This window comes from Mustelus asterias, chromosome 21, assembly GCF_964213995.1.
Source record: "Mustelus asterias chromosome 21, sMusAst1.hap1.1, whole genome shotgun sequence".
NCBI classification, from domain to species: domain Eukaryota; kingdom Metazoa; phylum Chordata; class Chondrichthyes; order Carcharhiniformes; family Triakidae; genus Mustelus; species Mustelus asterias.
Genome location: NC_135821.1, coordinates 1,032,006 through 1,055,570, shown reverse-complemented (window position 1 = coordinate 1,055,570; position 23,565 = coordinate 1,032,006). Strand labels below are relative to the sequence as shown.

General features: G+C 46.8%; 1 protein-coding gene across 1 annotated transcript in view; it reads right to left on the bottom strand.

Annotated features, from left to right (window-relative positions):
* pold1 (polymerase (DNA directed), delta 1, catalytic subunit) overlaps positions 1 to 23,565 on the bottom strand; it is a 232,159-nt gene that overhangs the window by 76,056 nt on the left and 132,538 nt on the right. The window contains exons 18-21 of the mRNA XM_078237250.1: positions 22,493 to 22,588; positions 20,267 to 20,404; positions 10,222 to 10,397; positions 8,013 to 8,165 (exon numbers count right to left, since the gene is read on the bottom strand). Coding sequence (XP_078093376.1) covers positions 8,013 to 8,165; positions 10,222 to 10,397; positions 20,267 to 20,404; positions 22,493 to 22,588 — 563 coding nt within the window. The remainder of the gene's footprint in view (positions 1 to 8,012; positions 8,166 to 10,221; positions 10,398 to 20,266; positions 20,405 to 22,492; positions 22,589 to 23,565) is intronic.

Below are 23,565 nucleotides of genomic sequence, written 5' to 3'. Positions count from 1 at the left end.
AGGGCAGCTGAGAGTCAACCGCATTGCTGCGGCTCTGGAGTCACATGTAGGCCAGACCGAGTAAGGATGGCAGATTTCCTTCCCTGAAGAACATTAGTGAACCAGATGGGTTTTCCCGACAATGGGTCATCAGTAGATTCTTAATTCCAGACATTTTTGTTTACTGAATTCAAATTCCACCATCTGCTGTGGCGGGATTCGAACCCGGGTCCCTAGAACATGAGCTGAGTTTCTGGATTAATAGACTAGTGATAACACCAGTAGGCCATTGCCTCCTATAGAGAGTTGTCCACCTGCTCCAGGGAGATTGAAGCTTGGTTGTTGAGATATTGGATCGGAGACAGCGAGATGTTATTACGTACTCCATGATTTGCTCAGCGTTTCCCCAGTCGCAGACCAGCGGGGTTTTCAAGTGCAGTCAATATATCAGGTGGCCAATTCGGCCATATCCAGTCCGTATTTTATTGAGGGTTATCCTTGGGAGGATGTTTCCTGCCCTAGCTTTCCTCCAGGTTTCGTCAAGTGTTATGAAGCTGTTCAATTTGTGTCCAGAGTGGATTTCGTAGAACCCTGTGGCTGGTTGGGGGCCTCGTAGGTCTCTCTAGATGGGGAGGTTCAAGTTGATGCTTTTTTGAGTTATTTCTCAGCATGTTGCTGCATCCGTGCTGAATGGAGGCAAAGGTAATATTTGAGAGGACTGGTGACCAGCGAAATCCAGTCGATCTCAAGAGCTCCAGAGATTACCTCACAGGTCCGCCAGGGACCTGGGTTTGATTCCCGGCTTGGGTCACTGTCTGTGTGGAGTTTGCACATTCTCCCCGTGTCAGCGTGGGTTTCCTCCGGGTGCTCCGGTTTCCTCCCACAGTCCAAAGATGTGCAGGTTAGGGTGCATTGACCATGATAAATTCTCCCTCAGTGTACCCGAACAGGCGCCCGAGTGTGGTGACTCGGGGATTTTCACAGTAACTTCATTACAGCGTGACTGTGGGCCTACTTGTGACTAATAAATAAACTTTATCCTCGTTGCTGAGTGAAATTGTGCATCATTCAGTCAGGTGTGATAACTTGAGCTTCATAGGAGAGGTGATGAGATACTTATAAAAGAATAAAGGAAATGGACGCTCTAAAGCAGCAACCTCTTAAAGTTTTATAAAGTCCTCTCTAGGTTGATGCCTCTTTTTTATGTTGCGTAGTACACACTGCAGCCACCACACACCAGTGTGATGCCTTGCTGTATATAAACGGTTATCATGTTTTCCATGCAAGTCAATGCTTTTTAAAGCAATGCACTGCAATGTGGTATACTTTGAAACGGTTTGCAGAGGTGCAATAAAACATTGTACAAATAGGATGGGTCCAGGGTCCGTTCCACACCCCATCACACTAAAGGGAATCTCGTTCAAGATGTATCTGGAAAAAAGCCTTGTGATTATGTGAGAGCAGAAAGTGGGCAGAAGGAGAGAAAAAAAAATTGAACAGTGCCTCAACAACACTAAAAATAGACAAATCTTGATCATAACCATCACCCACTGCCCACAAAGAAGCCACAAGTGTGTAAAGGAAAGCCCCACAATCCTTTGCGTGGGCCTGAGTAATTCTAAAATAAGACTTCACTGCCCTAACACCTGCATCGGACATGAGCTCGACAGCGAGATGAGATGAGAACGGGCCAGGCTGTTAACGATGCGTGACCTCTGCACCTTTTTCTGGTTTTACAGCAACGTGTTCAGTGAGCTGAGCCCCCTCTGCCCCTGGGAGCGGGGGTGTGTGTGCACGGCTCCAACCGATAGACAGCCAGAATGCCACCATGCAAGGATACAAGATTCAACTCTATTCTCTGTGAACATTTGATTGGAACGGCCTATACTACCAGCACCAAATCCTTCCTTTTAAAAACAAACAGAAGCAAGATGGAACAGTTGGATCATTGAGCCTGCTCTGCTACTCTTGTTCATTCCAATTATCTTCTCTTTCTCCATTTTCCTTGCTTCCTAAGTATACAAAGGTGGACAGGTAAAGATCCACTGGTCCTTCCAACTTGTCCCACACAATTGTTAGACCTTGTACATTGAACTTGTCATCGACTTGAGGAGGGGTAATGAAGAACATAAGAACTAGAAGCAGGAGTAGGCCATCTGGCCCCTCGAGCCTTCTCCGCCATTCAATAATATCATGGCTGATCTTTTCGTGGACTCAGCTCCACTTATCCGTCCGCTCACCATAGCCCTTAATTCCTTTACTGTTCAAAAATTTATCTATCCTTGCCTTAAAGGACATGCCCCTGTCTACATCAACGGGGATGAAGTGGAGCTTCAAGTTCCTACGTGTCCAGGTCAGCAACAACATGTCCTGATCCCTCCATGCCGACGCTTTGGTTAAGAAAGCCCACCAACCCCTCTACTCTCTCAGGAGGCTAAGGAAATTCGGCATGTCCGCTACGACTCTTACCAACTTTTACAGATGCACCATAGAAAGCATTCTTTCTGGTTGTATCACAGCTTGGTATGGCTCCTGCTCTGACCAAAACCGCAAGAAACTACAAAGGGTCGTGAACGAAACCCAATCCATCGTGGAAACCAGCCTCCCATCCATTGACTCCATTTACACTTCCCGCTGCCTCGGGAAAAGCAGCCGGCATAATCAAGGACCCCACACACCCTGGACATTCTCTCTTCCACCTTCTTCCGTCGGGAAAAAGATACAAAAGTCTGAGGTCACGAACCAACTGACTCAAGAACAGCTTCTTCCCTGCTGCCTTCAGACTTCTGAATGGACCTACCTCGCATTAAGTTGATCTTTCTCTACACCCTAATTATGATTGAAACACCTACATTCTGCACTCTCTCCTTTCCTTCTCTATGAACGGTATGCTCTGCCTGCATAGCACGCAAGAAACAATACTTTTCACTGTATACTAATACATGTGACAATAATAAATCAAATCAAATAAAATCCAATCATTATAGTACATACACTCTCCACCCCAACCAGAAACCATGCAATCTCGTGGGAGAGTTCCAGAATTTTGACCCAGCAACATTGAACAGTGATGCACATCCAAGTTGGGATGCATGTGAAACGTGGAGAAGAATTTGGAGGTGATGCTTCATCAATGCACTTGCTGCCCTCGTCTTGCTTGGTGGTGGAAGTTGTGAGTTTAGCAGGAGCTGTTGAAGAAGCCTTGCTAAGTTGCTGATGTGAACCCTTGGAGGTGGTACACACTGCAGCCATGATGGATAGTGGTGGATAGGCTGTTATTACGCAATGTGATGCCTTACTGTATATAAATGGTTATCATGTTTTCCATACAAGTCAATGCATTTAAAGCAATATATTGCATGCGATATACTTTGAGATGGTTTGGAAAGATGCAATAAGGCATTGTACAAATGGGAGTATTTCTATTCAAATACATGTTCGGCTGCAAATATCAGACAGGGTGGTTCATTTGCCCCCCCCCCCCCCTCCCTCCAGTGTCACTCGTGGTTGAATATTTTTCAAAAATATATTAAAGGTCGCTTCGGTCACAGGAAATCTGAGCAATTTTATCTCAAAGCAACATTTTTTTAATTTTGCGCAACGGCTTCTGGTCTTGCAGCTGCTGTGTGACCCAGCCTCGAGTTGCTATTTCTGCATTTCCTGCAAGACACAGGTCAACGATTCTGGCACCCCATTGGAAACAAAACAAAAACGCATTTCCAAACGTAGTATTCCGACCCTGCATTGCGATGGTCGCAAAATCGCTTTGAATTTGTTCAAAAACAACTTCCCAATTTTGATCATTTGGCAGGAGGTTCAAAGCCTGAAAGGGATTCATTACAATGCATCTTCTTGCATTCGCTGCCTGCCACTCAATTCCCTCCCGATAATTAATGGAACAAAGAACAAAGAAAATTACAGCACAGGAACAGGCCCTTCGGCCCTCCAAGCCTGCACCGATCATGCTGCCCGACTTAACTAAAACCCCAACCCTTCCGGGGACCATATCCCTCTATTCCCATCCTATTCATATATTTGTCAAGATGCCCTTTAAAAGTCACTATCGTATCTGTTTCCACTACCTCCCCTGGCAGCAAGTTCCAGGCACCCACCACCCTCTGTGTAAAATACTTGCCTCGTAGATCTCCTTTAAACCTTGCCCCTCACACCTTCAACCTGTGCCCCCTAGTAATTGACTCTTCCACTCTGCGAAAAAACTTCTGACTATCCACTCTGTCCATACCTTAGAACTGAATAATCTCATTAGCGATAGACAACATGGTTTTGTACGAGGGAGGTCATGCCTCACAAATTTGGTTGAGTTTTTTGAGGAGGTGACAAAAATGATTGACGAGGGAAGGGCCGTGGATGTCGTCTACATGGATTTTAGTAAAGCATTTGACAAGGTCCCTCATGGCAGGCTGGTGCAAAAGGTTAAATCTCATGGGATCAAAGGTGAACTAGCTAGATGGGTACAGAACTGGCTTGGCCATAGAAGACAGAGGGTAGCAGTGGAGGGGTCTTTTTCTGATTGGAGGTCTGTGACTAGTGGTGTTCCGCAGGGCTCTGTACTGGGACCTCTGCTGTTTGTGATATATATAAATGATTTGGAGGAAGATGTAGCTGGTGTGATCAGTAAGTTTGCGGACGACAAAAAGATTGCGGGAGTTGCAGATAGTGATGAACATTGTCAGAGAATACAGCAGGATATAGATAGGCTGGAAAATTGGGCGGAGAAATGGCAGATGGAATTTAATCCAGATAAATGCGAAGTGATGCATTTTGGTAGATCTAATGCAGTGGGGAGCTATACAATAAATGGCAGAACCATCAGGAGTATAGACACACAGAGGGATCTGGCTGTGCAAGTCCACAGATCCTTAAAGGTGGCAGCACAGGTGGAAAAGGTGGTGAAGAAGGCATATGGCATCCTTGCCTTTATTGGACAGGGCATAGAGTATAAAAGTTGGCATATGATGTTGCAGTTACATAGAACGTTGGTTAGGCCACATTTGGAATACTGCGTCCAGTTCTGGTCGCCACACTACCAGAAGGCCGTGGAGGCTTTGGAGAGAGTGCAGAAAAGGTTTACCAGGATGTTGCCTGGTATAGAGGGTATTAGCTATGAGGAGAGAACAAAGAACAAAGAGAGATTGAGTAAACTAGGGTTGTTCTCCCTGGAAAGACGGAGGTTGAGGGGCGACCTAATAGAAGTTTATAAAATTATGAAGGGCATAGATAGGGTGAACAGTTGGAAGCTTTTTCCCAGGTCAGAAATGACAAACACAAGGGGTCACAAGTTCAAGGTGAAGGGGGCAAGGTTCAATACAGATATGTGGGGGATGTATTTTACACAGAGGGTGGTGGGGGCCTGGAATGCACTACCAAGCAAGGTGGTTGAGGCAGACACACTAGGATCATTTAAGACTTATCTAGATAGCCACGTGAACAGACTGTGATTAGAGGGATACAAACGGATGGTCTAGTTAGGAACACATGATCGGTGCAGGCTTGGAGGGCTGAAGGGCCTGTTCCTGTGCTGTATTGTTCTTTGTTCTCCACATAAGCTTGTAGACTTCTATCTTAACCTCCGTCATTCTGGTGAGAACAAACCAAGTTTCTTCAACCTCTCCTCATAGCTAATGCCCGCCATACCAGGCAACATCCTGGTAAATCTTTTCTGTAACCTCTCCAAAGCCTCCACATCCTTCTGGTAGTGTGGCGATCAGAATTGAACACTATATTCCAAGTGCGGCCTAACTAAGGTTCTATAAAGCTGCAACATGACTTGCCAATTTTTAAGCTCAATGCCCCGGCCGATGAAGGCAAGCATGCCGTATGCCTTCTTGACTGCCTTCTCCACCTGCGTTGCCACTATTCATTATACAACGCAACTGTATCTCAGGGAACTCGCTATTATCACAGTCACAAAGAGTTTTCAAGCCACTTCCTTTATTTGTACAGGTAAAACTATCTAGTTAGGAAGCTCAACGCCTCCTTATGCTCAGAGGTTTTGCCTGTCACCTTTTGGGATCAATGTGAGCTCTTAAAAGTGCTTCAGAAACTAGAAATCATAACTTATCCCTACTGTGCAGAAGGAGGCCATTCAGCCCATCATGCCTGCACCGACCACAATTCCACCCAGGTCCTATCCCCACAACCCCACATATTTACCCTGCTGAAGACTGTGGAGGAACAGAGAGATCTTGGGGTTCATATCCACAGATCTCTAAAGGTTGCCACTCAAGTGGATAGAGCCGTGAAGAAGGCCTTGTGTTAGCTTTTATTAACAGGGGGTTGGAGTTTAAGAGCCGTGGGGTTATGCTGCAACTGTACAGGACCTTGGTGAGACCACATTTGGAATATTGTGGGCAGTTCTGGTCACCTCACGATAAGAAGGATGTGGAAGCGCTGGAAAGAGTGCAGAGGAGATTTACCAGGATGCTGCCTGGTTTGGAGGGTAGGTCTTATGAGGAAAGGTTGAGGGAGCTAGGGCTGTTCTCTCTGGAGCAGAGGAGGCTGAGGGGAGACTTAATAGAGGTTTATAAAATGATGAAGGGGGTAGATAGAGTGAACGTTCAAAGACTATTTCCTCGGGTGGATGGAGCTATTACAAGGGGGCATAACTATAGGGTTTGTGGTGGGAGGTACAGGAAGGATATCAGAGGTAGGTTCTTTACGCAGAGAGTGGTTGGGGTGTGGAATGGACTGCCTGCAGTGATAGTGGAGTCAGACACTTTAGGAACATTTAAGCGGTTATTGGATAGGCACATGGAGCACACCAGGATGATAGGGAGTGGGATAGCTTGATCTTGGTTTCAGATAAAGCTCGGCACAACATCGTGGGCCGAAGGGCCTGTTCTGTGCTGTACTGTTCTATGTTCTATGGTCCCCCTGACACTAAGGGGTAATTATACATGGACAATCAACCTAACCCGCACATCTTTGAAATGTGGGAAGAAACCAAAGCACCCGGAAGAAACCCACGCATACACGGGGAGAACGTGCAAACTCCACACAGGCAGACGCCCGAGGCCAGAATTGAACCCGTGTCCCCGGCACTGTGAGGCAGCAATGCTAACCACTGTACCACCATGCAGGGGCAGCACGGTGGCTCAGTGGTTAACACTGTTGTCTCACAGCTAAATCAGCTGATCTCAGCTGGGGCAGGCAGTTTCACTCCTGGTTAGGAAGAAAATAAAAACATCCCCATCCCATTTCTTTGCTGGATTGGTGTGGGGTGCGGGATACAGGCCAGGATTGGATATTTGGCTGCCATGACAATGTCTACTACCAAGACCACAAGAAACTACAAAGGGTTGTGAACGTAGCCCAGTCCGTCACGCAAACCAGCCTCCCATCCATTGACTCTGTCGACACTTCCCGCTGCCTCGGCAAAGCAGCCAGCATAATCAAGGACCCACACACCCCGGGCATTCTCTCTTCCACCTTCTTCCATCGAGAAGAATAGATACAAAAGCCTGAGAACACATAGCAACTGAGTCAAGAACAGCTTCTTCCCTGCTGCCATCAGACTTTTGAATGGACCTACCTCATATTAAGTTGAACTTTCTCTACACCCTAGCTATGACTGTAACACTACATTCTGACCCTCTCCTTTCCTTCTCTATGAATGGTATGCTTTGTCTGCATAGCACGCAAGAAACAATACTTTTCACTGTATCTCAATACATGTGACAATAATAAATCAAATCAAATTTTCCATCGAGCCTCTTGCATGAGTAATGGCTACTTGAGTGAGGTGCCTGAGGGCTGCCAACACCAGTGGAGAAGTTTAACAACACCAGGTTAAAGTCCAACAGGTTTATTTGTGTGGCTTTTGCTACCAAATAAACCTGTTGGACTTTAACCTGGGGTTGTTAAACTTCTTACTGTGTTTACCCCAGTCCAACGCTGGCATCTCCACATCATCAACACCAGTGGAACCAGAGCTCAGCAAGACTCAACATCTGCAAGGAAACTGGAAGTGGAGGGGGGAAAAATCTTAAAAGTAAGACGCAAGATAAAGTTACCTCTCTGCCAGCTCCACGTGGGCTTGCTTCCCTGCGTACTCATCAGCCGTCCTGGTGAGCTCCTTTGTAATCACAAGCTGTGAGGTGTCAATCCGATTGCACAACAAGTCGGAGATAACTTCCTTCGCATGATCCACTGCTCCTGTTGGATCTCTGTGAGATTATACAAATGTAGCCAGTGAGACCCCCCGGCATGTACTTTGCCACCATTTACTAAATGATTCATGCCTGCGTTTTTGTTGCTACTGCAAGTGTCTGCCGGCGTCACTCCTTCAGCCGTTATGGTGGCACTCTGCGAGTCAAAGACATCTCTGGTCGTGCCGTTCTTCTGGCAGATGGAGTACAATGTTGGTAAATGTGAGGTCATCCATTTTGGTAGGAATAACAGCAAAATGGACTATTATTTAAATGGTAAAAAATTGCAGCATGCTGCTGTGCAGAGGGATCTGGGTGTCCTTGTGCAAGAATCGCAAGGAGTTGGTTTGCAGGTGCAGCCGGTAATTAAGAAGGCAAATGGAATTTTGTCCTTCACTGCTAGAGGGATGGAGTTTAAAAACAGCGAGATTATGTTGCAGCTGTATAAGGTGCTGGTGAGGCCACACCTGGAGTACTGTGTACAGTTTTGGTCTCCTGACTTGAGAAAGGATATACTGGCACTGGAGGGGTGCAGAGGAGATTCACTAGGTTGATTCCGGAGTTGAGAGGGTTGGCTGATGAGAAGAGACTGAGTAGACTGGAATTCAGAAGAATGAGGGAAGATCCTATAGAAACATATAAGATTATGAAGGGATCAGTTAAGATAGAAGCAGGGAAGTTGTTTCCATTGGCGGGTGAAACTAGAACTAGGGGGCATGGCCTCAAAATAAGGGGGAGCCGATTTAGGACTGAGTTGAGGAGGAACTTCTTCACACAAAGGGTGGTGAATCTGTGGAATTCCCTGCCCAGTGAAGCAGTTGAGACTACCTCATTGAATGTTTTTAAGGCAAGGATAGATAAATTTTTGAACAGTAAAGGAATTAAGGGTTATGGTGAGCGGGCGGGTAAGTGGAGCTGAGTCCACGAAAAGATCAGCCATGATCTTATTGAATGGCGGAGCAGGCTCGAGGGGCCAGATGACCTACTCCTGCTCCTAGTTCTTATGTTTTTATGGATGTCTACTGGTTCAATGGAGAGGTGCGGCAGGGTGGGTGGAAGTAATTGCAGCAACTTCAACGGGCAGAGACACTCACGTCAAGCAATGGAACGGCTTCCAAACCTCTTCAAGCAGCAAATCTAATCAAACCTTTGCGACTTTAAGTACAAACTCTGATGCTGCATCACTTGCCATCCAAGATCAATCAGACATCTGTTTTAATGGTTAAGATTAATTGGATGGTTTGCACATCTAATTGGATTTTTTACTGCCGTAACTGGCAGGAGATTTTACAATGTACAGGAGGTTCATCATACAGAGTAGGAAAAGTGGCTCCATCTTGTGTGAGCCGAGCTGAGCTGGGGCGGCACAGTGGTTAGCACTGCTGCCTCACGGCACCAGGGACCCGGGTTCAATTCCGGCCTCGGTTGACTGTCTGTGCGGAGTTTGCACGTTCTCTCTCCATGTCTGCGTGGGTTTCCTCCGGGTGCTCCGGTTTCCTCCCATAGTCCAGAGACGTGCGGGTTAGGTTGATTGGCCAATCTAAATTGTCACTTAGTGTCAGGGGGGATTCGGAGGGTAAATATATGGGGTTACGAGGATAGGGCCTGGGTGGGATTGCTGTCGGTACAGACTCGATGGGCCAAAATGGCCTCCTCCTGTACTGTAGATTCTATGATTCAACCTTCTGCCCATGCACCCAAGTCAAAATCAGAATCTAGCCAAATTGTTGGTCGGACAGGATTGAAAACTGAATTCATGAGACCACAGCCAACTTACTTAGGGAACTGTTTCTTTTTTAAAAAACTGCCTCGGTTGGATATGATCTTAAAGTGCTAAAAGTTGAAGGTTTAATATGGAGTTAGGGGATCTCAATCCCCCGTTCCTGCAGCAAATTCGATCTTCAGCTTGGAGATGAAAGGACATTGCTTGCAATGACTCCCACCTTCAATCGACTCTCTCCCCAGGTCTCACATCCCATTCGCTCTGTACACCCAACATCATAACAGTCGGTGGGGAAGTAAATCTTCCAAACTGAGATTTATTAAAATAGAAAAGAATACAGATCATAACTACCTGTCAATTAATATCTTCTGAAGACATGTATTGATGAGGTTGGCTACCAGTGGGCAATTATCCCTTCTCACCGTCTCTATGCCTTTACAATCCATCTTATCATGGGTGTTTGGGTTGGAGGAAAAGTATAAACCAGCGTAGCGTTTCTTGTTGATCAGCAGATATGGGAAGTATACCTAAAATATGGATTTGCAAAAGGATTATCTGTCACCATCTGCTAAAGGGGAAGGGTTAGTCAACATAACGTTTCCAATAGAAAGACCGAACTCATTGCTTTTAATATCCTGCAACAAAATACTTTCTTTGTCACTAATTCCTCACCCACCTCCACCCTCCCTGTTACTATCTTGGGTTGAATCAGACCATTGGCACCAGGGCCGTATGTCTCAAGCAGTTTCAGACCTCAGAAAACAGCTTGTGCTTCTATCCCACCTTTAACAAAATGAAGTGGCCCAAAGAGCCTTACCTTGATTTTGATTTGATTTATTATTGTCACATGTATTAGCATACAGTGAAAAGTATTGTTTCTTGCGTGCTATACAGACAAAGCATACAGTTCATAGAGAAGGAAAGGAGAGAGTGCAGAATGTAGTGTTATAATCATAGCTAGGGTGTAGAGAAAGATCAACTTAATGCAAGGTAGGCCCATGCAAAAGTCTGATGGCAGCAGGGAAGAAGCTGTTGTTGAGTCGGTTGGTTGGTGATGTCAGACTTTTGTGTCTTTTTCCCGAAGGTGGAAGAGAGAATGCCCGGGGTGCGTGGGGTCCTTGATTATGCCGGCTGCTTTTCCCGAGGCAGCGGGAAGTGTAGACAGAGTCAATGGATGGGAGGCTGGCTATCGAACAAAGTTTGACACCAAGCCACCAGAGGAGATATTAGGGCATCTTAACATTGGGGCTTGGAGTGATTATTTAAAAAGGGTGAGGGGAGGGTGCTCCAGAGGCCAGGACTGGAGGCATGGATATATCTTGAGGATTGTAAGGCTGGAAGAGGTTAGAAAGGTGGGGAGGTGCAAAGCCATGGGAGCAGTGGTTAGCACTGCCGCCTCACAGTGACCGGGAACCGGGTTCAATTCCAACCTCTTGTGACTGTGTGGAGTTTGCATATTCTCCCTGTGTCTGCATGGGTTTCCTCTGGGTGCTCCGGTTTCCTCCCACAATCCAAAGATGCGCAGGTTAGGTGGATTGGCCATGATAAATTGCCCCTTCATGTCAGGGGGATTAGCAGGCTAAATATGTGGGGTTACACGGGTGGGGCCTGGGTAGAATTGTTGCAGGTGCAGGCTCGATGGGCCGAATGGCCTCCCTCTGCACTGCAGGGATTCTATGACTTATTTCTATGAAATTAAAAACAAGGATGAGACTTTTAAAACCGAGGTGGTGCTTAACTGGGAGCCAAAGTAGGTCTGCAAGCAGAGGTGATGGATGAAGGTGGCAGTGCAAGTTAGAGCACAGGTAGCAAAGTTTTGGACGTCAGGTTTGCAGAAGGTGTAAGGTGCGTTGGAATAGCCAAATGGAAAGGTTGAAGATGAGCTGAGGCAGGGTCGAGCAATATTTCTGAGGTGAAAATCTGGACCATGGTGATGGTATGAATATGAGATATGAAGCTCACTACACCACAGGCATTGCTTCATTCTACTGCTGCTTCTGCACAACTGAAACCCTTAACCATGTATCATCACCTCCAGGTCAAACTACTCCCAACACTTTTCTTGCTGGCCTCCTCTAATGCACCACTTACACTTATCCAAAACTCTTGCGGCACATCTTAGGCCACATGATATCTCGTTTGCACCTCACCTGTCTTTGCTCTCCAGAAATGCCCCTCTAGACCACAAACTTACCAAGTTTAAAATCATTCCCTCGAAATTCTTATATAGCCTTAACTATTCATGCAATCTCCTTCAATCTTATGACTTTCTCACCTTCTGTGCGCATACTTCCCAATGTTTCATCACATAGAACATGGAACTAAATTTCCCCTTAGTATCAGGGGGACTAGCTCGGGTAAATGCATGGGGGTTATGGGGATAGGGCCTGGGTGGGATTGTGGTCGGTGCAAGCTCAATGGGCGGGATGGCCTCCTTCTGCACTGTTTGATTCTATGATAGAGAACAGTATGGGGCGGCACAGTGGTTAGCCCTGCTGCTTCACAGCTCCAGGGACCTAGGTTCGATTCTCGGCTTGGGTCACTGTCTGTGTGGAGTTTGCACATTCTCCTCGTGTCTGCGTGGGTTTCCTCTGGGTGTTCCTCCGGTTTCCTCCCACAGTCCAAAGATGTGAGGGTTAGGTTGATTGGCCATGCTAAAATTGTCCCTTAGTGTCCTGAGATGCGTGGATTAGTGGGTGAAATATGTAGGGATATGGGGGTAGGGCCTGGGTGGGATTGTGGTCGGTGCAGACTCGATAGGCCAAATGGCCTATTTCTGCACTGTAGGGTTTCTATGATTTCTTCTATGAATCTAAGTCTCACAACACCAGGTTAAAGTCCAACAGGTTTATTTGGTATCACGAGCTTTCGGAGCGCTGCTCCGAGAGAACAGTACAGCACAGGAACAGGCCCTTTGGCCCATGATGTCGTGCTGAACATGACGCCATATTAACCTAATCCCTTCTGCCTGCCCTTGGTCCATATCCCTCTATTCCTTGCATATTCACGTGCTTATCTAAAAGCTCCTTAAACACCCCTATCGTATCTGCGTATATGTGGCAGAAACATCAGTTGCTTGGGCCTCATTCCTGGAAATTTCCTCCGTAAACCTCTGACTCTTCATCTCCTTCTCACCCGAGTTTCTTAAAACCCATCTCTTCGACCAAGGCTTCAGTCACCCCTTCCTTGCTCCTTTCTTCCTTATGAAGTGCACTGGAACATTTATATTACACAGTGATAACACCACATAAATGTGTGTTCTTGTTTCAAAAGTGTAGATGACCAAATTGTGCTACTTGAGGCACAGCAATTTAACTTGTGAAGATCAGACATTTACAATTGTACTTCTTATTCACTTGCCTGTTCCGTTTAATATTTTAGACCTCAAACTTTGGAAAGGGTTGCCTCTGGGATTCAGTAATGAACTTCAGCAAAATGTGATATATGCAAACTAACAGCAATCTGGATTTAAGCCTTGTGTTTAACCCTTAAGATTCCATGGTGTGACTTTGTGGTCAACAAATCAAAGAAACAGCTTGCATTGAAGTGGTGTCTATCACAACCCCAGGATATCCCAAAGCCAATTAGACACTTCTACAGTGTCATCACTGTTTTAGTGTAGGATACATGGCAGCCAATTTGTACACACAGCAAATTCTATATACAGCAATGAGAATTTTTAAAAATAATTTATGTGATTAACATTGGCCAGAACATGAGCAAGAACTCCCATGTTCTTCTTCTAGTGCAATGAGAGCCTTTATATGACCTGAGGTGCCAGTCAAGGCCTCTCTGTAATGTCTGAACTGAAGTGTGATTGTGTACCGAGGGGCAACGCTCCCTCAGTACCACACCAGCTGTCAACCCAAAGCCTCGAGAGTGGAACTTAAACCCATTAATTTCTGTCCAAGAGAAAAGGATGCTATCCAACTGAGCAACAGCCGGCACAAGCGGCACGGTGGCACAGTGGCTAGCGCAGCTGCCTCACAGCACTAGGGACCCAGGTTCGATTCCCGGCTTGGGTCACTGTCTGTGCGGAGTCTGCATGTTCTCCCCATGTCTGCATGGGTTTCCTCCGGGTGTTCCAGTTTCCTCCCACAGTCTGAAAGACGTGCTGGTTAGGGTGCATTGGCCGTGCTAAATTCTCCCTCAGTGTACCCGAACAGGCGCCAGAGTGTGGCAACTGGGGGAATTTCACAGTAATTTCATTGCAGTGTCAATGTAAGCCTACTTGTGACTAATAAATAAATAAAAACTTTAAATAAGCTTGTAGGTTCCCTGTTCTACAGTGTCACCTTGAAAACTGCAAAGTACTTAACACCCCAAATGCCACCTACTGTGGAGAAAAAGTGTCTGTGGCCTGACTCCCACTTATCTTGGAGAGGTCTTTGAAAGCTCCCCAACTTAGCATCATCACCTCCGAAAAGACCAAGACACCATCAGCAACAAGCTTTCCAACACAAGCTGAGGTGCAGAAACTGCCATCATCTGTACTTTTGCCTTGGATCTGGTCTTCTGGCAGCTGAATATTCCGGGGTATAAGTGTTTTAGGCGAGACAGAGGAGGGGCTAAAAAAGGTGGGGGAGTAGCAATATTAGTTAAGGAGCATATTACCACGGTGCAGAGGGTAGACAACTTAGAGGGGTCATGTACTGAGTCGCTGTGGGTGGAACTCAGAAACAGGACGGGTGCAGTCACTATGCTGGGGGTGTACTACAGACCACCCAACAGCCCACGGGAAGTGGAGGAAAGGATATGTCAGGAGATTCTGGATAGGTGCAGAAAAAATAGGGTTGTTGTAGTGGGGGACTTTAATTTCCCTGGCACAGACTGGAAAGTGCTTAGAGCAGGGGGTCCGGACGGGGAGGAATTTGTAAAATGCGTACTGGAAGGTTCTTTGGAACAGTATGTAGATAGCCCGACTAGAGAGGGGGCTATACTGGACCTAGTTCTGGGAAATGAGCCCGGTCAGGTCGTCAAAGTTTCGGTAGGGGAACATGTGGCAAATAGTGACCACAACTCTGTTAACTTTAGGATAGTAATGGACAAGGATGAGTGCTGTCCTACGGGCAGGGTGCTAAATTGGGGGAAGGCTGACTATAGCTGGATTAGGCAGAAATTGGTGGATGTTGATTGGGAGAGGATGTTCGAGGGTAAGTCCGCGTCTGGCATGTGGGAGTCTTTTAAGGAACTATTGATAAGGCTGCAGGATAGGCATGTGCCTGTAAAAAGGAAAGATAGGAAAGGTAGGATTCGAGAGCCATGGATAACCAGGGAAATTGAGGATCTGATTAAAATGAAAAGGGAGGCGTACGTTAAGTCCAGGCAACTGAAAACAGATGGAGCTCTGGAGGAATACAGAGAGAGTAGGAAAGAACTCAAACGGGGAGTTAGAAGGGCAAAAAGAGGTCACGAGATGTTCTTGGCAGGCAGGATTAAGGAGAATCCTAAGGCATTCTATTCATACGTTAGGAACAAAAGAGTTGTCAGGGAGAAAATCGGACCTCTCAGGGACAAAGGAGGGGAATTATACTTAGAACCCAAGGGAATAGGGGAGATCCTAAATGAATACTTTGCATCGGTATTCACGAAGGAGAGGGGCGTGTTAACCGGGAGTGTCTCGGAGGGAGGTGTTGACCCGTTAGAGAAAATCTCCATTACAAGAGAGGAAGTGTTAGGTTTTTTAGGGAACATTAAAACTGACAAAGCCCCAGGGCCTGATGGCATCTATCCTCGACTGCTCAGGGAGACGAGAGCTGAAATTGCTGGGCCTCTGACGGAAATCTTTGTCGCTCTTTGGACACGGGTGAGGTCCCTGAGGATTGGAGGATAGCGAATGTGGTCCCGTTGTTTAAGAAGGGTAGCAGGGATAACCCAGGAAATTATAGGCCGGTGAGCTTGACGTCCGTGGTAGGGAAGTTGTTGGAGAGGATTCTTAGAGACAGGATGTATGTGCATTTAGAACGGAACAATCTCATTAGTGACAGACAGCATGGTTTTGTAAGAGGGAGGTCGTGCCTTACAAATTTGGTGGAGGTTTTTGAGGAAGTGACAAAAACGGTTGATGAAGGAAGGGCCGTGGATGTCGTCTATATGGATTTCAGTAAGGCATTTGACAAAGTCCCACATGGCAGGTTGGTTAAGAAGGTTAAGGCTCATGGGATACAAGGAGAAGTGGCTAGATGGGTGGAGAACTGGCTTGGCCATAGGAGACAGAGGGTAGTGGTCGAAGGGTCTTTTTCCGGCTGGAGGTCTGTGACCAGTGGTGTTCCGCAGGGCTCTGTACTGGGACCTCTGCTATTTGTGATATATATAAATGATTTGGAAGAAGGTGTAACTGGTGTAATCAGCAAGTTTGCGGATGACACGAAGATGGCTGGACTTGCGGATAGCGAAGAGCATTGTCGGGCAATACAGCAGGATATAGATAGGCTGGAAAATTGGGCGGAGAGGTGGCAGATGGAGTTTAATCCGGATAAATGCGAAGTGATGCATTTTGGAAGAAATAATGTAGGGAGGAGTTATACAATAAATGGCAGAGTCATCAGGAGTATAGAAACACAGAGGGACCTAGGTGTGCAAGTCCACAAATCCTTGAAGGTGGCAACACAGGTGGAGAAGGTGGTGAAGAAGGCATATGGTATGCTTGCCTTTATAGGACAGGGTATAGAGTATAAAAGCTGGAGTCTGATGATGCAGCTGTATAGAACGCTGGTTAGGCCACATTTGGAGTACTGCGTCCAGTTCTGGTCGCCGCACTACCAGAAGGATGTGGGGGCGTTGGAGAGAGTGCAGAGAAGGTTTACCAGGATGTTGCCTGGTATGGAGGGTCTTAGCTATGAGGAGAGATTGGGTAGACTGGGGTTGTTCTTCTTGGAAAGACGGAGAATGAGGGGAGATCTAATAGAGGTGTACAAGATTATGAAGGGTATAGATAGGGTGAACAGTGGGAAGCTTTTTCCCAGGTCGGAGGTGACGATCACGAGGGGTCACGGGCTCAAGCTGAGAGGGGCGAAGTATAACTCAGACATCAGAGGGACGTTTTTTACACAGAGGGTGGTGGGGGCCTGGAATGCGCTGCCAAGTAGGGTGGTGGAGGCAGGCACGCTGACATCGTTTAAGACTTACCTGGATAGTCACATGAGCAGCCTGGGAATGGAGGGATACAAACGATTGGTCTAGTTGGACCAAGGAGCGGCACAGGCTTGGAGGGCCAAAGGGCCTGTTTCCTGTGCTGTCCTGTTCTTTGTTCTGAACAGCTGCGTATTGTGCACCGTATGGGCCTCAGGTTATCACACCAGACTGAATGATGCACAATTTCACTCAGTATTGAGGTAATCTCTGGAGCTCTGAGATCAACTGGATTTCAGTGGTCACCAGTCCTCACAAATATTACCTTTGCCTCCATTCAGCAAGGATGCAGCAACATGCTGAGAAATAGCTCACATACGCAGCAACTTGAATCTTCCCATCTAGAGAGACCTACGAGGCCCCCAACTAGCCACAGGGTTCTACAAAATCTGCTCTAGACACAAATCAAACATCTCCAGCTCCAAAACACGTGACAAAACCTGAAAGGAAGCTTGGGCAGAAAACATCCTCCCAAATAAACGCATTGGAGGGAATCTTCCCATCCTGTCCACCATGGGAATCGTAGTGTGGGGTGGGGGACGTGGGCCAGGCAAAGGTCCGCCAGCCTCAGGCAGGATTTTCCGGTTTTGGGGCGAGCGCGGACAGAAGATCCCGCCTGCTGTGTCCAATCCAATATCTCAACAAACCAAGCTTCAATCCCCCCAAGAGCACGTGGACAACCCTCAATAAAATATGGACTGGATATGGCCGAATTGGGCACCAGATATACTGACTGCACTTCAAACCCTCGCTGGTCATTGGCATTTTCCAATGCCAAAAAAAAGGGCGGCACCGTGGCCTAGTGGTTAGCACTGCTGCCTCACAGCGTCAGGGACCCTGGTTCGATTCCCGCCTTGGGTCACTGTCTGTGCGGAGTTTGCACGTTCTCCCTGTGTCTGCGTGGGTTTCCTCCCACAGTCTGAAAGACGTGCTGGTTAGGTGCATTGACCCGAACAGGCACCGGACTGTGGCGACTAGGGGAATTTCACAGTAACTTCATTGCAGTGTTAATGCAAGCCTTACTTGTGACTTATAAATAAAAATAATTAAACAAATGGTCTGCGACTGGGGAAACCCTGAGCAAAACATGGACCACATATCAACATCTTGCCCTTAACTCAAGTTTGAGGGTGACATCTTAGGAGTGACAATTGCTCTCCAGTAGGGCACTGGGCTGGTTTAGGGTCGAAAACTCCTGCTCCTAAAGCCAGAGGGAAGAAGAAGACGACTGAGAGGGACTTAACCCACAAAGGCTGATCATGACCGATAAAGTTTAAGATGAGGTTCAGAATTAAGCCACAATCCAGCGGACCAAAAATTCTCAAGCCACCGGGAACAAGATAATGAGCGGCACGGTAGCAGAGTAGTTAGCATTGCTGCTTCACAGCTCCAGGGTCCCGGGTTCGATTCCCGGCTCGGGTCACTGTCTGTGTGGAGTTTGCACATTCTCCTCGTGTCTGCGTGGGTTTCCTCCGGGTGCTCCGGTTTCCTCCCACAGTCCAAAGATGTGCGGGTTAGGTTGATTGGCCAGGTTAAAAAAAATTGCCCCTTAGAGTCCTGGGATGTGTAGGTTAGAGGGATTAGCGGGTAAATATGTGGGGGTAGGGCCTGGGTGGGATTGTGGTCGGTGCAGACTCGATGGGCCGAATGGCCTCCTTCTGCACTGTAGGGTTTCTATGATTCTATGAATAAATTAGCAAGAAAAGAGTAAGACTTCAGCCAAGAAAGGAATGAGCTTTTGGAAATAAATTTCCATTCTGTTTTGGTAGCCGTCAGCTTCCTTCTTTTTAAACTTGATGTTTCTTTTTGTGAATAAGTGAAATTACTTGAAACGTAAAAGAATCTCCATGGCTTTGCAAAACGACTTTGTGGATGCGAAGCAAGTGTGACCCTCAGCACCAGCAGCTTGAGCGCTGGCACTGCAACCATAAATTTGAACTGGGTTACATTCAATTTGCTTATTGAGTGCAACAATTTTTAACTTCTTAAAAGGTAATTCTGCTGAAATGCCAAAACAAAAAGGGTAAATTTAATATGATCTCAAACACGGAAACAGAGAGGCCAAATGGAGACTGAACAGCCAAAGGATGTATCTGTGTTGCCACAGTTTATATCATGCACATTCACTGGGGTAGGCCAATCTGCGAAACTATTTGGACTCCTCCGAACCACATATCCGTCTACACTGGGGAGGCACAGTGGTGATGTGGGGATGCCGGCGTTGGACAGTGGCACAGTGGTTAGCACTGCTGCCTCACAGGGACCCAGGTTCAATTACGGCCTCGGGTCACTGTCAGTGCAGAGTCTGCACGCTCTCCTCGTGTCGGCGTGGGTTTTCTCCAGGTGCCCCGGTTTCCGCCCACAGTCCGGAAGGCGTGCTGGTTAGGTGCATTGGCCATGCTAAATTCTCCCTCAGTGTACCCGAACAGGCGCCAGAGTGTGGTGACAAGCGGATTTTCACAGTAACTTCACTGCAATGTTAATGGAAGCCTACTCGTGACACTGATAAATAAGTAAACTTTAAACTTCTCGCTGCCTTGGAATAGCAGCCAGCATAACCAAGGACCCCACCCACTCTGGACATTCTCTCTTCCACCTTCTTCCGTCAGGGAAGATACAAAAGTCTGAGGTCACGTACCGACCGACTCAAGAATAGTTTCTTCCCTGCTGCCATCAGGCTTCTGAATGGACCGACCTTATATTAAGTTGATCTTTCTCTACACCCTAGCTCTGACTGTAACACAACATTCTACGCCCTGTCCTTTCCTTCTCTCCTGTGGACTCTATGAACGGTATGCCTTGTATAGAATCATAGAAACCCTACAGTGCAGAAAGAGGCCATTCGGCCCATCGAGTCTGCACCGACCACAATCCCATCCAGGTCTTATCCCCGTATCCCTACATATTTACCCGCTAATCCCCCTAAGCTATGCATCTCGGGACACTAAGGGGCAATTTAGCAGAGCCAATCAACCTAACCCGCACATCTTTGGACTGTGGGAAGAAACCGGAGCACCCGGAGGAAACCCACGCAGACACAGGGAGAATGTGCAAACCCCACACAGACAGTGACCCAAGCCGGGAATCGAACCCAGGTCCCTGGAGCTGTGAAGCAGCAGTGCTAACCACTGTGCTACCGTGCCGCCCACGTGTCCGTATAGTGCACGAGAAATAATACTTTTCACTGTATCCCAATACGCGTGACAATAATAAATCAAATCGCATAAAGATCAACAAAAAAGTCATATTTGCTTTTTCCACTCACCTTTTCAAACTCCAGCTTAATAGGAGGAACGAAGTGGCTCGAGACCCACTCAGCTGCCTCACGACCCAATATCATGCTTTCTGCCACTGTCTCTGTTCCCAGTTTACACATCACAGAATCTGTGTCACCATAAATGACCTAATTTTAAAAAAATAGGAACTGGGATCAAACATTGCCAAGCCCCTCAGGTGGTATACAATAAATCGTGCTACCAGAGACACAGCAATTCAGTTATCGAAGGACCAAACAGTTAACACTCATATATTCACTTGCCTTTTCTGTTTGACTTTTTTAGACCTCAAGGTTTGGACTGAGCTGCCCCAAGAATTCAGTATCAGATTTCAGCAAATTATGATATGTGCAAAATAATAGCAATTTGGATTTAAGCCTTGTGTTTAGCCCTTAAGATTCTATGGCATGTCCTCAACAAATTCAAAAAGAACCTTGCATTGACCAAGTTAGGTGGATTGGCCATGCTAAATTGCCCCATAGTGTTCTAAACTGTGTAGGTTAGGGATTAGCCATGCTCAATTGCCTCTTAGTGTTGTAAAATGTATAGGTTAGGGATTAGTCATGCTAAACTGCCCCTTAATGTCCAAAGATGTGTAGGTTAGGTGGATTGGTCATGCTAAACTGCCCCTTAATGTCCAAAGATGTGCAGGTTAGGTGAATTGGCCATGCTAAATTGCCCCTTAGTGTCCAAAGATGTGTAGGTTAGGTGGATTGGTCATGCTAAATTGCCCCTTAGTGTCCAAAGATGTGTAGGTTAGGTGGATTGGCAAACTAAATTGCCCCTTTAGTAACCTTTAGGTTAGGGATTAGCCATGGTAAAAACGCACAGCAATGTGGGGAAAAGGCTGGGAGGGGGGGTTGGCCTGTGTAAGATGTTCTTTCAGAGAGTCAGTGCAGACTCGATGGGGCAAATTTCCTGCTTATGCACCGTCGGGCTTCTGTGGTTCTATTTAATAAGCGCCTATCATGACCTCAGTACATCATATGGTGCAATACCAAGCCGAAAAGATCAGCAGATCATGTGTTAAGATTTGTGTGCGGTGATGACTCTGTTAATTTCTTTTCCCATGCTTTTTCTGCTCCTATCCCTGCTCCTTTACTGTTTTGCTCCCTGCTTTTTCCCCCCCTCTCTTTTTGTGTTCTTGCATTTGTTGCTTCCACACTTCTCCCTCCTTTCCCTGCAGTGTCCATTCTGCCATCTGAGACAGCTTTCTGAGCTGAATGAGCACAGGGAACTGGATAGTTGCAGACTGCATCACTTCAGAAAAGTTAGAAACAACAGCAGAGGCAACTCAAGCCTTCTCCCAAGCCCTCACTGCAGTCACCTGGAATAGACCTTGAGCCCTACTGTATGAGAGCCAATCAATTAGAATGAACTGGATACGTAAAGTGATGAAAGGGCTGGTTGTGGTGCCCATTTATGGAATTATTCCAGTTTAGCAGATTGGCAGGACTAGGGGGTTGTGCATTTAAACTATGCAAATATAAGGATAGGTTTACATATTGGGTGGTGAATCTGTTCTCAGAGCCTTTCAACCGTGGGTGGCACGGTGGCACAGTGGTTAGCACTGTTGCCGCATAGTGCCAGGGACCTGGGTTCGATTCCAGGCTTGGGTCACTGTCTGTATGGAGTTTGCACGTTCTCCCCATGTCTGCGTGGGTTTCCTCCGGGTGCTCTGGTTTCCTCCCACAGTCCGAAAGACGTGCTGGTTAGGTGGATTGGCCGTGCTAAATTCTCCCTCAATGTACCCGAACAGGCACCGGAGTGTGGCGACTGGGGTATTTTCACAGCAACTTCATTGCAGTGTTAGTGTAGGCCTACTTGTGACTAATAAATAAACTTTAACTTTCAGAACATGTTCTCATTTATTTATTTTATTTATATTTCTTAGTCACAAGTGGGCTTACATTAACACTGCAACGAAGTCACTATGAAAATCCTCTAGTTGCCACACTCCGGCACCTGCTCGGATTCACTGAGGGAGAATTTAGCATGGCCAATCCACCTAATGTGCACATTTTTGGACTGTGGGAGGAAACCGGAGCACCCGGAGGAACCCCACGCAGACACAGGGGGAACGTGAAAACTCCACACAGATAGTGACCAAGGCCGGAACTGAACCCGGGTCCCTGGCACTGTGAGGCAGCAGTGCTAAGCACTGTGCCAACTGATGTGTGATGTGCATATTGGAGAGGGAAATAGAGAGTTCCTACCTTAGCATCTGCTTTGTAGCCATTTGTGATGGTATACTTCGATTCAACCAGCTGCTTCGTTTTTTCGATCATTTGTCGGCCGAATCCAGTGACGCTCTGGAAAAAAACGTTAGTTCGTGACTTACAAATCCATTCACAGGGCAGGAGCACAAAGCATTATTCTGGGAAATGACCAGTTGCCAGAAGATGAACAGATGCAAGATGTGTGATTCATCATAGAATCCCTACAGATCAGAAGGAAGCCATTTGGCCCATCAAGTCTGTACCGACCGCAATCCATAAGACATAGGAGCAGAATTAGGCCACTCAGCCCATCGAGTCGGTTCTGCCATTCAATCATGGATGATTTTTTTTCTCATCCCCATTCTACTGGCTTTTCCCCATAACCCCTGATCCCCTTATCAATCAAGAACATATCTATCTCTGTCTTAAAGACACTCAATGACCTGGCCTCCACAGCCTTCTGCGGCAAAGAGTTCCACAGATTCATCACTCTCTGGCTGAAGAAATTCTTCCTCATCTCTCTTTTAAAGGATTGTCCCTTTAGCCTGAGATTGTGCCCTCTGGTTCTAGATTTTCCTACTAGTGGAAAAATCCTCTCCATGTCCACTCTATCCAGACCTTGCAGTATCCTGGAAGTTTCGATAAGACCCCCCCTCATCCTTCTAAACTTCAATGAGTACAGACCCAGAGTCCTCAACCGTTCCTCATACGACAAGCTCTTCATTCCAGGGATCATTCTTGTGAACCTTCCCTGGATCCTTTCCAAGGCCAGCACATCCTTCCTTAGATATGGGGCCCAAAACTGCTCACAATACTCCAGATGGGATCTGACCAAAGCCTTATACAGCCTCAGAAGTACATCCCTGCTCTTGTATTCTAGCCCTCTCAACATGAATACTAACATTGCATTTGCCTTCCTAACTGCCGACTGAACCTGCATGTTAACCTTAAGAGAATCTTGAACAATCCCACCTATTCCTGTAAGCCCACACATTTACCCTGCTAATCCCCCTGACACTAGGGTCAATTTAGCATGGCCAATCCATCTAACCCGCGCATCTTTGGACTGT